Source organism: Sarcophilus harrisii, chromosome 4 (assembly GCF_902635505.1).
Source record: "Sarcophilus harrisii chromosome 4, mSarHar1.11, whole genome shotgun sequence".
Taxonomy (NCBI): domain Eukaryota; kingdom Metazoa; phylum Chordata; class Mammalia; order Dasyuromorphia; family Dasyuridae; genus Sarcophilus; species Sarcophilus harrisii.
Window position 1 is genome coordinate 448974945 of NC_045429.1, and position 13383 is coordinate 448988327.

General features: G+C 47.1%; 1 protein-coding gene across 1 annotated transcript; it reads left to right on the forward strand.

The window, feature by feature from the left end:
* The first annotated feature begins 15 nt into the window (after positions 1-15).
* Positions 16-13134, forward strand: MDH2 (malate dehydrogenase 2). Its single transcript, XM_012549946.2, has 9 exons — positions 16-220; positions 5802-5970; positions 6955-7038; positions 7169-7278; positions 8307-8432; positions 9418-9495; positions 11191-11290; positions 11519-11670; positions 12830-13134. The coding sequence occupies exons 1-9, from the start codon at positions 155-157 to the stop codon at positions 12959-12961; spliced, it is 1017 nt and encodes a 338-aa protein (XP_012405400.1). The 5' UTR covers positions 16-154; the 3' UTR covers positions 12962-13134.
* The last annotated feature ends 249 nt before the right edge of the window (positions 13135-13383 follow it).

Genomic DNA, 13383 nt, shown 5'->3' on the forward strand with positions numbered 1-13383 from the left:
CGATTGCGTCAAATCTCGCGGGGTTGGATTCCGGGAGCCTGACGCGGCCACGGCGTGATCGCGTATCTGCGTGTTGCGTGCGTGCTGGAGGTCGTTGGAGTCACCGGCCCTTTTCCTGCCCGGCGCCGAGCCCGAGCCCTCCGTCCGCTCCATCATGCTGTCCTCCTTCGCCCGCCCCGTCGGCAGCGCCCTCCGCCGCGGCCTGAGCACCTCGGCGCAGGTAAGGCCCGGGGCCCCCCGCCGGCCGGGAGGCGCCGGCCCCGAGGACAGAGGGGGAGCTGAGGCCGCGAGAGCTCGGCCGCTCCTTAAGGTCATGGGATGACTGACAGGAGGGCCGCGGGCAGGGGGGAGGGGGAGTTCAGAGTAATAGAGCCGGGGGGGGGGGGGGGGGGAGAAACTGAGGCCCGCGGAGGGGAAGCGGCTCAGTGCCCGCCGTGCATCCGCACGCAAGGAGCGTCAGCGGGGGACGGGACTGGGAGGGAAGAGTGCCCGCCCCCGGCCGTGAGGGGGCCGTGGGCGCGTGGCGCGCGGGCCGGTCCTCAAGATGGAGGCCAGCCCCTCCGAGGAGGCCTCGGCGGGAGAAGGGGGGGGAGGCTGCTCCGGGGCAGAGGCCGCGCTCAGACCCTAGGGAAGGAAGGTCGGGGGTGCCGCGAGGCCCTGGGCCCCGGAGAGGGCACGGATTGCGCTCATTCGAGTCCTGTGAGCAGCCAAGGCAAAAAGGAGGACAGCTGGAGACTAGGGCACAACCAACCGGGGCAGTTGTTCCCGTGGGAGCGCCAGGTGCCTCCTGGGAAAGATACTGGAGAGGGGGCTGGTCTCCTTCAGTGTTAGCAACGCCCCGGAGATAGAGATGCGCGTGTGTATGTATATGCTCTGCCACCTGCCAAACTCAATAGTCTTTAAAAACTTGGTGTTAAGTTTGGCAGGCAGAGGGAGCATAGTCGGGAGCCAGTCTCATGCATTTCAGCTTGGCAAACATCGTGAAGAAAAGTGATCTGGGAGCTTCATGAGTGCTCTTCTGAATGCCAGTTACAACATGTTCAGAGAGAGCTCCCCATTTACATTCTGAAAGGGCAGGACCAAGAGCTGTGACTCGCTTATTAAGAAGAGAACCATTAAGTTTTTTATTCTTCAACCGTCATTTACACTTGAGGAAGTCCCAAAATGGGCCAAATCATACCCACCTGTTAGGGGCCAAACACAGCCTCTCTGTTCGTTTCTCTCCTCTTCAAGTATCATTAAGTAACTGATTTTCCTAGTTCTATATTATTTTTCCGGGTCCCCCTCCACCTCCAGTGGTCCTTTCTTTTAATTATGAAGTTCCTGACTAGAGGGGACCCTCGACCACTTTGATTTACTATTAATCTGCCATGCATGTTGATCTTTTGTTTCTATATTGCCTGAATTTTTCTTGGGGTCCTCATTTCTTCTCTTCACCCTTAGAATTTGGTAGAATGTGCCTTATTAGAATTTAGCATAACTTAAACTGGCAGAAACATGGTCAACAATTAGAGAAAAAAAGTCCTCTATTCAGAATATAAAACTCCATTAGATAAAGATAATGCCTTTTGCTGGTAGGATAAGCCCTCATTCAGGGTCAGTTTTTAACAAATTTAATATGGCTTCCCAGTACATGGCAGATTAATAACAAATCAGAAAGTGGTTGATCTGCTCCAGCTAGGAACTTCATAGCTAAAAGGACCACTGAAAGTGGAGGATCCAGAAAAATAATACAGAACAAGGGAAATCGGTAAGCCTAATGATTTTCAACCACTGAGTGCAGAGACCAGATGCTCTAAGGTCCTTCCCAGACCCATGACCATGTTCATTTGAAACAATGAGTCAACAAGAAAGATTTATGTTCTATATCCTGAATTTAACAAGGTGGAAAAATTTAGAGTAAATTTGGTAATGATTAGTTTGAAATTTACCTGGAATATTCAGAGTACTCAGAAATAGCAATGGGTGTTGGGAAGATTTTATTGTACCGTGTTTTTTACTAATCGTTTCAGGTATGTTATCTTCTCTCCCAACTAGATCATTAATTCCAACAGGACAGAACTATCTCTTTTTCTTTCCTTTAGAAAGCAAATAAAAGGTACTCACTATAGAAAGTTATAGATTAATTCACTCGTATCTAAAGCAAGTCAATGGAGATGGGGAGGCCTAAGAATGACATACCACTCATTTACTGAGCTAAGCAAAGCCCTAAGCTTCTAGCCTACCAAAGGTAAAGGACTGCTGTCCACAGACCTGGAGCTCCAGTTTCAGTGGTCCTTTTAGCTATGAAGTTCCTAGCTGGAGCAGATCAACCACTTTCTGATTTGTTATTAATCTGCCATGTACTGGGAAGCCATATTAAATTTGTTTCTGCCAGTTTAAGTCCTTTTTGCCTTGGCTGCTTGGCTGCTCACAGGACTTGAATGAGAGTGCAATCTCCTCCATGAAATGGAGTGTCCTATCTCTGTGCTTGCATCTCATTGCACTATCATTTTAACTAAGTAACTTAAGGACCTCTGGTTTTGGTATTTGCCTTATTCTCACACCCTTAGGTCTTTAGGATTTTACATCTTCCAGACAACGGAACTTTTATGTATCGTCTTTCCCAATTAGAGTGCAAGGTCCTTGAGGGCAGAGATTGTCTGCAATTTTCTGTTTTACTCCCCAGTATTTATAACTTAGAAGTTTGACTTTTCTTGTTTAATTCATGCTGCTTTATTCATTAATTCCTTGGAATCCCATTAAACTGCCTCTTAATTAAGAAAGTGTATGGTTGTTATGGGATTTGCCAGGTTGCGTCTATGAAGTATGAATTCATGGATGAATTCTAAACAGTACCTCAGTGTTGCATTTAGCAAAGTCTTTACATTCAGTAATAGGAAAGCTGGGGAATAAAGTGGGGAGGACAGTGACTTGAGGGCAGAAGTTCTAGGTTCAGGCTCCAGCTGTGGGACCTTGGACCAGTCATATTCTTTCTTGGGATGGGGTCAGGAATGATAATTCTTGGACTTGAAAGGTGATGTCACCTCAATTTGCCCTTCCTTGATTAAAGCCAATAGAGAGGAAATAGTGGTATGGATAGAGAACAGGGCTGGCAGTCTATTGTGTGTGCCCCTTTGTACTCACCCTTGGCCCCAGACTACTGTCCTTCAAGCCTGAAGTTGCACGTCTGCCACTGGGCCCAAAAAAATCCCTGATGTTCACTATTGTCAATAGAGATCACTTTGGAACCCTGATGTAATAAAGCATTTATAAGAAGGGGACAGCCTCTACCCACAGTTTTGGTTCTTGATGATGCAGGTGAAGAAAGAGAATATTTTCAGCCAATTAGGAATAAGTGGGAAACTTGTTTTTGAATCATCTCTCTGACCCTTCCATGTTAGGCCTCCGTTTTCTCATCTGAAAAATAGGAATAATAGAACTTGGATCCTCTAAGACTGACCATTGTGGAGCAGGTACTAATCTGTTCTGGCTGAGCAGGCTTCTCCCACCACTGCAAGTCACAGTTTGGTGATATCAGAATGAGAGGAGCTGGGTGCGAATTCTGGTTGTCACTTAAGTGCTTGTGTCAGGCTGGAAAAGTTACTGGCCCATTCTGGTCCTTCAGCCTTTAGCTCTAGGATAAAGTGCATGCTCCTCCCCTGCATGTTCCTTAAAACTCTGCTTCACCTTAGACCAGCTGGCTCCACCTCATCCTAGTTCAGCCACACCAGCCCTGATCTTCCACCTCCATGCTCTACAGCAAGCAATCCGTACCCACATTTGGAGTGGTCTTACTCTTCACCGGCCTGTTGGCCACATGATCCAGCCCTCTCAATTTACAGTCGAGGAGATTGACCCAGGGAGAGAACAGAAGAGCTAGCAGAGCTGCACCTAAGGCCTCTCACTCAGCCTCCTGTAAGCAGCTGGTTTTAAATATTTCTAAGTAGAATAAAAAGCAGAGCCTGGATTTTGAACCCAAATTCTCTACTTGCAGATCCCACACTTTTTCTACTTTCCCATTTCCCTCTCAATCCAGAGCTCCTGTCTTCTGGGAAGCCTGCTCGGATACTCAGGTGATTGTCCCTTCCATGCAGGGGCTGCTCCTTGAGGACAAATGCTCTGGCCATGGCTGCCTTACGCTCAGGGACTCCCCAATTGGTGCTTGTCAGTTGATCTTGATGCTTGGCCATGATGAGTGGGGAGAAGGCCACACCGCCCAACCAGAACTAGCCCAGTTCTACTTCTGTCCCTATTTTCTGCCTTGACTTAGTTCCTCTGGCCAGTTGTCTCCGGGTGAGCAGGTGGGCCCGGAAGAGACAGCTGGCCTTGGGGGCAGGAAGATTTCATTGTTAGAACCTGGGAAGTCACTGAGCTTCTCAAACAGGAGAACAAGAGGTGGATGATTTACATCCAGAAAAGGGAGATTTCCTTTTACCAATGACAGTCTCTTCATATTGAGTTTAGGGTTTGGTTTTGTTTGTTTTCAGGCACTTTCTTAGTCCTTCCAGTGGCTGACAAGAAGGTATAGACTGGAGCTGAGATGGCCTCAGCTTGAGTTAGCAGGTTCTCATTGTGGGATTATTATGTCATGAGGTTTTGAAACACATTGTTAGGGCTTTTATTATATGGAGAACAAAATGTATTTGCTTCCTTACCTTAAGAGGAGGTAAGACTAACTTTTTTGAGATCATGCCAGGTGGAGCTTCTGTGGGCTGAGACCTTCTAGGTTAGTGAAATGGTGAGGAAGTGCAGCAAAAACTTTGTGTAGCCTTGGTGGGGGAAAGCGTTTTTATATACTCCGTTGACTAAAAAACAATTCTCTCATGACTTCTGCCATGGAGTAGAATTGTCTCAGGGAGGCTAGCCTTAATTTAAGTTTCTAATAGATAGGTTTTTAGTTAGAAATGAATGAATGAATAAAAGAAAAAAGTATTTGTTAAAGGCTCAGTCTGTGCTGAGCACTGGAAATACAAATAGAACGCAAAACATCCCTGCTCTCAAGTAGTTCAGATTCTCTATATTTAATAGGTTATATTTCATCTGTGACATATTAAATCTGTGACAAAGTTCACTTTCACTGACAAAGCAGATGGTACAATGTCATTTCCATTGATGAAACTATTTCTTTTTCTGATATTGGGGTTCAACAGAGGAAATTATCAGGTCCCATTGGCCATTGAGGCTAGACTGTAACCAGGGCAAGGATATGTGAGGGGAAAGGGCTCAGACCCTGCTGACCCCAGGGCTCTTAGGCTTGCCTGGCTATCAGTGGTAGTTGGGTAATGGTCAGTTTTGGTTATGGATCAACAATAAGACTATTTGAATGGAAATTATTGGGTATGGTACTGAAATACTGTCAAATTGAGTAAGACTGGGGGTGAAGGTGAAGGTGTTAATAATTTCAGTCACATCCTCCTCTTTGTTAACCCCATTTGGGGCTTTCCACGCAAAAATACTAGAGCAGGTTAACCATTTCCTTCACCACCTTATTTTACAAATAAGGAAACTGAGGCAAACAGGATTAAGTGACTCACCCAGGATCACACAGCTAGATCTGAACTCGGGCTTTTTCAGTGCTCTATTCCACTGAGCCACATAGCTGCCCATCTATTTGACCATTGTATAGATACCATTTAAAATAACTTTTTCTGACAAAACTTTGCAACAAAAATGTTTTCTAATGAATGAAGTTGGCTATCATACGTTTCCTGAATGTTGTGTTTTTCTGCTGAAATGTGATGCCAGACTACTCTATAGGGCTTTTATTCCTTCTATTAATCTGTTGACATTGTCTTTTTCTTTCTTTTTCCTTGTTCTAGAATAATGCAAAAGTTGCTGTGCTAGGTGCTTCCGGAGGAATCGGACAGCCCCTTTCGCTACTCCTGAAGAATAGCCCTTTGGTGAGCCGGTTAACGCTTTACGACATTGCTCATACTCCGGGTGTAGCAGCTGATTTGAGCCACATTGAGACCAGAGCAAATGTAAAAGGTACTGCCAGCAAGCCCACAAAAATCTGTCCTTGGCTTCTATTTTGAATGAATGAATGATCCTTTTACTTCAGAGTCAGAGCTTGAGTTGCTCTGAGTCTATTTTTAGTGGGTTATTTTTAGTTTTAATCAGACATATATGATTCTAAAGCTTCATCGTCGATATAGATTTAGACTTTTACGACACTTGTACCATCTTGAACTTTAATAGGCAGAGATCTCATTAAACAGAAATGTCTAAAAATATTTCGTCATATTCTAGTTGTGCCAATTTTGTAAAGCTTATGATCTGAAAAATTCATCAGAATCCAAGCAGCCCTTATCGTCCCTTTCTGGGACTGTTATAATAACTTTTTGTTGATCAATGACTTTAGAGATTTGGGTCCATTCTAAGCTTGCCTCAGGAGACAGTTGAGATTTTTTTTTTTTAAAACAGAGCATCTGGTTTGAAATCAGAAGAATTGATTTGGGGTCTCAAATCTTCCAATTGCTAGTCATTTTTAGTTTCCTCATCTGTATAATTAAAAAAATAATAGCTGGGATGTTGGTGAGGAATGGGCTGTACTGGCCCACATTATACTATAATATTGGTCAGTGACTCTGTCAAAGGATGTGTTTGGGGGAGGAAAAGGCACTACTCACCAAGAGCCAGAGCATGTCCTAGAAGCAAAGCCTAGATGCCTTCTTCCTTGCTTCCTTTCCCCATCTCTTTCTGGGGAGGCAGTAAAGGGGAAGGAAAGAATGAGCTGGTCTGGCACAGAAAAGTTGAAAGAGGGTAGGCTGGAGCCACACTGATTGGGGATGATAGGATGGAGCAGGTGCCAACGTCTTAAAGACTTTTGTGAAACAACATTAAGTGGAATCCATGTGTAAGAACACAAACTCTTTTCTCATTTGAAATATTTGGGTCTGCTGGAATTGTGCCCATTTCCTTTCCACGTAGACGCTAGCATCTTTGAGTCCGTGAACTGTTTTTTTTTTCTAGGTTACATGGGACCCGAGCAGCTGCCAGATTGCTTGAAAGGCTGTGACGTTGTCGTGATTCCTGCCGGAGTCCCCAGAAAGCCAGGTATGTCTGGTAGAGCTGCTGCCTGAGCCCCCAGCATGGCCTCCCCACTCGCCCCAGGGCTAAACTTGGACCCAGGATGGCAGCAGTGGGAGGAGAGGAAGTGATTCCCCTTTCCTTTGCTTGCTTCTAGGAATGACTCGTGACGACCTTTTCAACACCAATGCTACAATTGTAGCTACTCTGGCTGCTGCCTGTGCCAAGCATTGCCCAGAAGCCATGATCTGTATTATTGCGAACCCGGTGAGCATCATCCCTTAGCATTTGGGCCTCAGGCGGGCCTGTAACCAAGAAGGGCACTCTGCTGTGTGAAGACTTTACATGTGGCAGTGTGGGTCTGTACTTGAAGTGGGTTTCCCCAACATTTACTCGGTTTCCATAAATGAGAACTGGCTTGTCCAGCTCTCTATAGCATTAGACTCCCTTTAATTCTTTGGCCGTTTATAACAGGTCTTATCTAGGTGGTTTTCTTCCTTTAATATCGCGCAGCCTTTTCTCTCTCTCCTAGATCTCTTGGTTTTTGCCCTTTATGGTTACTATCTGGTCTTCCTCCTAGAGCTTAGTCGTTACTCTTTAGCCCATCCAATCCCTGCTGCCATTGCCTTGTTGGTGGAAATAGTCTGTGTGATCGGCCCCTACTCAGTCCCCACTACAGCCTCCAGACACATGTGGATTGTTTTCCACAGGGTACTTGTGGAGCAGGAGCCTTCTGCTCTTATCAATGCTTAGGCTAAGTTTGGACTTGACTATCACAGTAAGGATTGGATGAAGGTGCTCAGTGAAGGAAAGCAGCCTTTGTCCAGTAGTTAAAGGTGGTTCCCTTGCTTCTTGGTGGTGGGTGCTTGCTCTTTTCCCAGCCTCTTACCTAGTTATTTCTCCGTGAGGATATGGACTGGACTCGCTGGCAGGGTTTTCCACATAGCTGCTGAACTTTGAAAGGCCCGGCTGTGCTTTGGGGTAGTGTCCACAGCTTCAGACTCACCCAGACCGAGTAGCTTATGATGAAGACACCGTTAGTTTTCTAGAGGCCATGAAATGAAGCTGAGGCTGCGCCTCAGGTTATCAGCCCTATCACCAGTAGTTCAGGCATTGGAACAAGCACCCCATTGTGCCAAATACGTTCTCTTTACTGTGACATGGAGAGATGTAGCCCCTGGGCTTTAAGAGCAGATGAACTTTGCTGGTCGGTACCTGATGGGATGCTTTGTCGCTGCCCCCCCACCCCCATCTCTGAAATGGGGAAGTGACATCTTGTCTGTTCCCTCTCCCAGGTCAATTCTACCATCCCGATCACATCTGAAGTTTTTAAGAAAGAAGGCGTGTACAACCCCAACAAAATCTTTGGGGTCACAACCCTGGATATCGTCAGAGCAAATACTTTTGTGGCAGAACTGAAGGTAAGGCTTACTTCGGCTCCGACCACCCAGCATATCTCTTAGCCAGATTTAGGGAATCTGACCGTGACTGGTTTCCTTGGTCACACCAGCTCTTTGGGGATTAAGGAGGCTCATTTCCCAGCTCTGTGTCTGTGTAATTTTAACCTAGTGCATCCAAAAGTTCTAGTGAGCTGCATGCCATCCTTGTCTCAGCCAGGGGTGAGCAGCTTGTATTGGGGAGCCCTGGAGCTTAGGGAAATGTGCTGAGCTCAAAGCCCTTTGCAGAGCAGGTGTCGCATGACACCCGTGTTTCCTGACTGCCTGGGCAACATTTCCCAGCTGACCATGTGGCAGGTGACAGGTGCATCAGGCAACCTTTTTTAAACCGTCATTGGCTCGTTTGAGCAGGCTTCTCGGCTTTTTGCCTGTCGTGGTCTCCATTGGCTATCTGGTGAAAGCTATGCTTCCCTTCTCCAAATCATGTCCCTGTATGTATAAAATAAAATATATCGGATTCCAGAGGAAACCAATGATAACAAAATGTGGGTATCAACCGTATTTTTATTTTTATGTTTTTATGTTTTTATTATTATAGCTTTTTATTTATAAAATACATGCATGGGTAATTTTTCAGCATTGACAATTGCAAAACCTTTTGTTCCAATTTTTCCCCTCCTTCCCCTCACCTCCTCCCCCAGATGGCAGGTTGACCAATACATGTTAAATATTCAACCGTATTTAAAAAAAAAAAAAAAAAAAAGTTCACAGGTTACGAACCCTTAAAGTCAATTTCTTTCATGTACTTCCAGCCTTCTTTTATAGGTGGTGTTAGGCCTGAGCTTTGTGACCTGACTCTTTATCTTCTGAGTTTGTTTTTGATAAAGCTTTGTGGGTTTGGGGGCTGTGGTGTTACCAGAATGAGGAGAGAAGGCTTGGAGGAAAGGTCATGCAGAAACTTACTGTGGAACATCTGGTTAGAAATTAACTGAGCCTTAAACTCTGGCAGGGCCTAGATCCAGCTCGAGTCAACGTCCCCGTCATCGGAGGCCATGCAGGGAAGACTATCATCCCCCTGATCTCTCAGGTATGTGCTCCCTGGCCGGGGTCTGCTTCCGGCCTCTAAGAAGTATGCTCTCCTACAGTTGTCTGGGAGGAACGAAGCCAAGTTGTTCACTAAAGGGATCATGGTTCTTGGGTCTGGAGTGCGAAGAGGCCTCAGAGACCACGTGGTCCATTCCCACGTTTAAAGATGAGCAAAAGGAAGTAGGTGAAGGGAGTTACCAGACAGGTCCCCGAGCTGCCTGGGGTCCCTCCCCGCCTCTTTTGGTGGATGAGAAAATGGGCACAGGGAGGTGAGGGAGCTGCCCCAATTCAAACCAGTGTCAGGGAGAGAGTGAAAGTCAGTGTTCTTTCTGCCCTGAGTTTCTGGGGCCAGACCTGGGATGAGTGTCAGTAAAGAGGCTTGCCAGTTAGACCTTGGTTAGACCTAGATGTGGATTACGTTATGGGACTTGCCAAGAGGGCTTGGCTGCACTGGTGGGAGAGAAGGGTCTGTGGACTGTGCTTCTAGCTGAGCTAGAAGGCGGGGCCTGTCGTGGAGTCCTTTCAGTCATGCCTTACTCTTCATGACACCCATGACCAAGGAAACTCTGGAAAGAATTTCTGGGTAATTTGTATTCGGTTTGTAAATTAGGCTAGCTTGTGATCAGTAAATTGATGGTTTCTCTTCCTAATGGAGATCCTGAAGCATCTTAAATCCCTTCTGAAAGGGAACTCCCTTGCCAGGCGAAACTCACCCCTGATTGGTGGATATTTAGTGATTTAATGAGGAAGTGGGCTCAAGGTTTTTAGCTCCTCCTGCTGAAATATTGGCTTGATATTGAGTTTCTATAGCCACAAGAATCTGGTCTGAGCCCTTTTCCTTCGACTTAGTTTATTCTTCTGGAGCTGGGTTGCCCTAAACTGTATTGGAGCAGATCAAAAACTAGGGGGTTTCTCCTACAGGCAAAGGTTCCTCCCTCTGTTCTAAATGGAGACTGACTGACCTTTTTAGAAATCAATTCTTAATAGAAAAGAAAGGGAAAGGGAAAGAGTGGATCACAGATTAATAATGATTAATGCAATATTAATTTCTCTCACCCCATTTAGGGTTTTCTTGACAAAGATACCAAAGTGGTTTGCTATTTCCTTCTCCAGCTCATTTTACAGATGAGGAAACTGAGGCAGGCAGGGTGAACTGACTTGCCCAGGGTCACACAGCTAGTAAGTGTTTGAGGCCAGAATTGAACTTGGGAAGATTAGCCTTCCTGGCTCCAAGCCCAGCATTCTATCTGCTGTGCCATCTAGCTGGCTTATCAGAAGCTCCAGGAAGCCTGGGATAAATGAATCATTTGAAGACTTTTTATCTTGATAAAGAGTCTCTTCTCCCAATAAAGTCTTCTTAACTCTGATTGTGGCACAGAACCTTGAACCGGCCGGCACCAGCTCTGATGGTGGAACCTTGGGGAAGGCCTGGGGTGGCCTCTATGGCTGTGATCCCGGCCTGGTTAAGTCTAGAGATGGGACACAGGCTGAATGTGTCCCAGTTCCACCGCAGCTCTCAGAAACCTGAGTCACAACAGCCGTGCCCTGTGTCCTGAGGTGTGGCCACCCAACCCTCCTAGAATCAGAGGCCACTGGAGTCCAGGAGGTTGTGGGGGGGCTGTGCTGGTGAAGCTCAGAGTCTGCTGCTCTGAGAGCCGCGAGCGCTTGTGTAAGATCATCCCCCTCTGCTTTCCAGTGCACACCCAAGGTGGAGTTTCCTGAGGATCAGCTGAAAACCCTGACGGGAAGGATCCAGGAGGCTGGGACAGAGGTCGTCAAAGCCAAAGCCGGAGCAGGTGGGTTCTTGTGGGCAGCGTGGCGGGGGTCCCTGGCGGGGGCTTCGCATGTCTGTGCCACGGCGAGTGAGCCTGCTTGTGGCTCGGGGTGCTTGACGGTAGCTAGTGGAAGCATCAGGTGATAAAGGGGGACAATGGACTTGAAAGTCCATGCTGCTGTTCAATCATTGAGCATTGACTGGTGCTGGTTTCAGAACAGACTGTTACTAACCTGATTTTATCCTCTAGGTTCTGCTACCCTGTCAATGGCCTATGCCGGCGCCAGATTTGTGTTCTCTGTTGTGGATGCAATGAATGGGAAGGAGGGAGTCGTGGAGTGCTCCTTTGTCAGATCAGAAGAGACAGAGTGCTCCTACTTTTCCACGCCCTTGCTGCTCGGGGTATGTTTCTGGGGACTCGGGAAATGGGCCCACTGTCCAGCAGAGCTTCTGTATGTGCGATGATGCTAGCAGTTCCTGATCCCTGAAGACCAGGGTGAAGGGTGTGTGCTAAAACAAGGTCCCAGCTTTTTCTGGAAGTAGAAAGCCCCTTGGGCGGCCCGTTGTTTAAGTTCTGTAGCAAAGGGAAGGGGCCTCGGGTCATCCCCAGCCCAGCTCCTTCCAGAAGGCCTCATGGCCACCATCTGTAGACAGTCAGCGTTCACTCACAGACCTCTGAGAACCCACTGCCCGCTGAGCCAGACCGCCTAGTTTAGGGACCTCCTAAATTCTTGAGAGCTCTGAGATCTGGACCGCTGGTGGTGGGGAGCCAGCACTTCCAGGTCCCTGTTCTTTCTCCTCCCTCCCCTGGACAGGTGAGGCTGCCCTGTCCCAGATGTGCTTTGTGCAGAGCTCCAAGCAGTTGGGACACCTGGGCCTTCACAAACTCTAGGACTGATGAGATGTAGCAGGAGCGGGTCTCCCACTAAAGCAGACTTCTGTCAGAAGGCCCTGTTTGGCACGAAACTGTTGAACAGTGAACAGGAGGGCAGAAGTTGGTGCTTTTTCATTTTTAGCCATGAAGTCTAAGAGAAAAGAATGAAATCTGAGGTTTTGGCCCTAACACTTCCCGTCCGACAACACTTGGTCTTGCTGTACCTCAGTTTCCCTGTCTGTACAGTGGGATGACATTGCCAGGCCTCCAGAGTATCATTATGTATATATCATCCCTTGTAAATACAATAATTAGCAATAAGCATCTCAGTTTCATTCTTTAGTCATCTCCCTAGTGATGCTAAGAAGGAAAGAAGTGCAAGCTCTGCTCTGGGGGGATTTGGGAGGTTACAGCTGATATCCATGGGGTCAAGCTAGGGGCGTCAAACTCAAATAGAAAAGGGACTCTGAAACGCCTCCCCGAGGGGCCATCATTCTGATTTAGAAAACCTCATAATGCTAAAAGCTGTGTTTTCTTGTCGTTTTGTTAAGCCTTTCCCCATTGTATTTGAATCTCATTCTGAGCTTGATGCCCTTGCTTTGTGGCCCAGACGTGGGGTACGGGGGAGTATTGGGTATATTAGCCCAATTGCTGCAATTCCCAGAATCGATTTCTTTTCCCTTACAGAAAAAAGGCATCGAGAAGAACCTGGGCATCGGCAAGCTCTCACCTTTTGAACAGAAGATGGTTGCTGAGGCTATTCCTGAGCTGAAGGCTTCCATCAAGAAAGGAGAGGATTTTGTGAAGAGTATGAAGTGAGAAAACGGTCCTGTGAAAAGAGGAATCCTTTTCCTTAATTTATTAAAGCATCATGTCACTTGAAAGCTGTTTCTTAAGCAATGCGTCTTCTCTGAGGAGAGCGATTGTATTAAGGAATTTTGTCGATTGGTATATTGGCACATCAATAAAGCGGCCATCTTTTTTCTCCTGTGGTTCCTTCTCTGAGCCTTCTTTGGGGTCAGGGTGGGGCTGGTGGCCCTCTTCTAGCCCTTGACCCTCAAAGGGTAGCATCCTGTGGGGGCTTCTTTGTAAGTACCACAGGCTCCCATTTCACTCCTTCCTGGGGCGACATTTGGCCCACCTCCTGCGTTGGTACCGGGGACTGAGTCTGGTGGGACAGCATTGGAAGCGGGTGCTCGTACACCTGCCGTACCGCCTTCTATTTTCCTGGGGCCGATCCG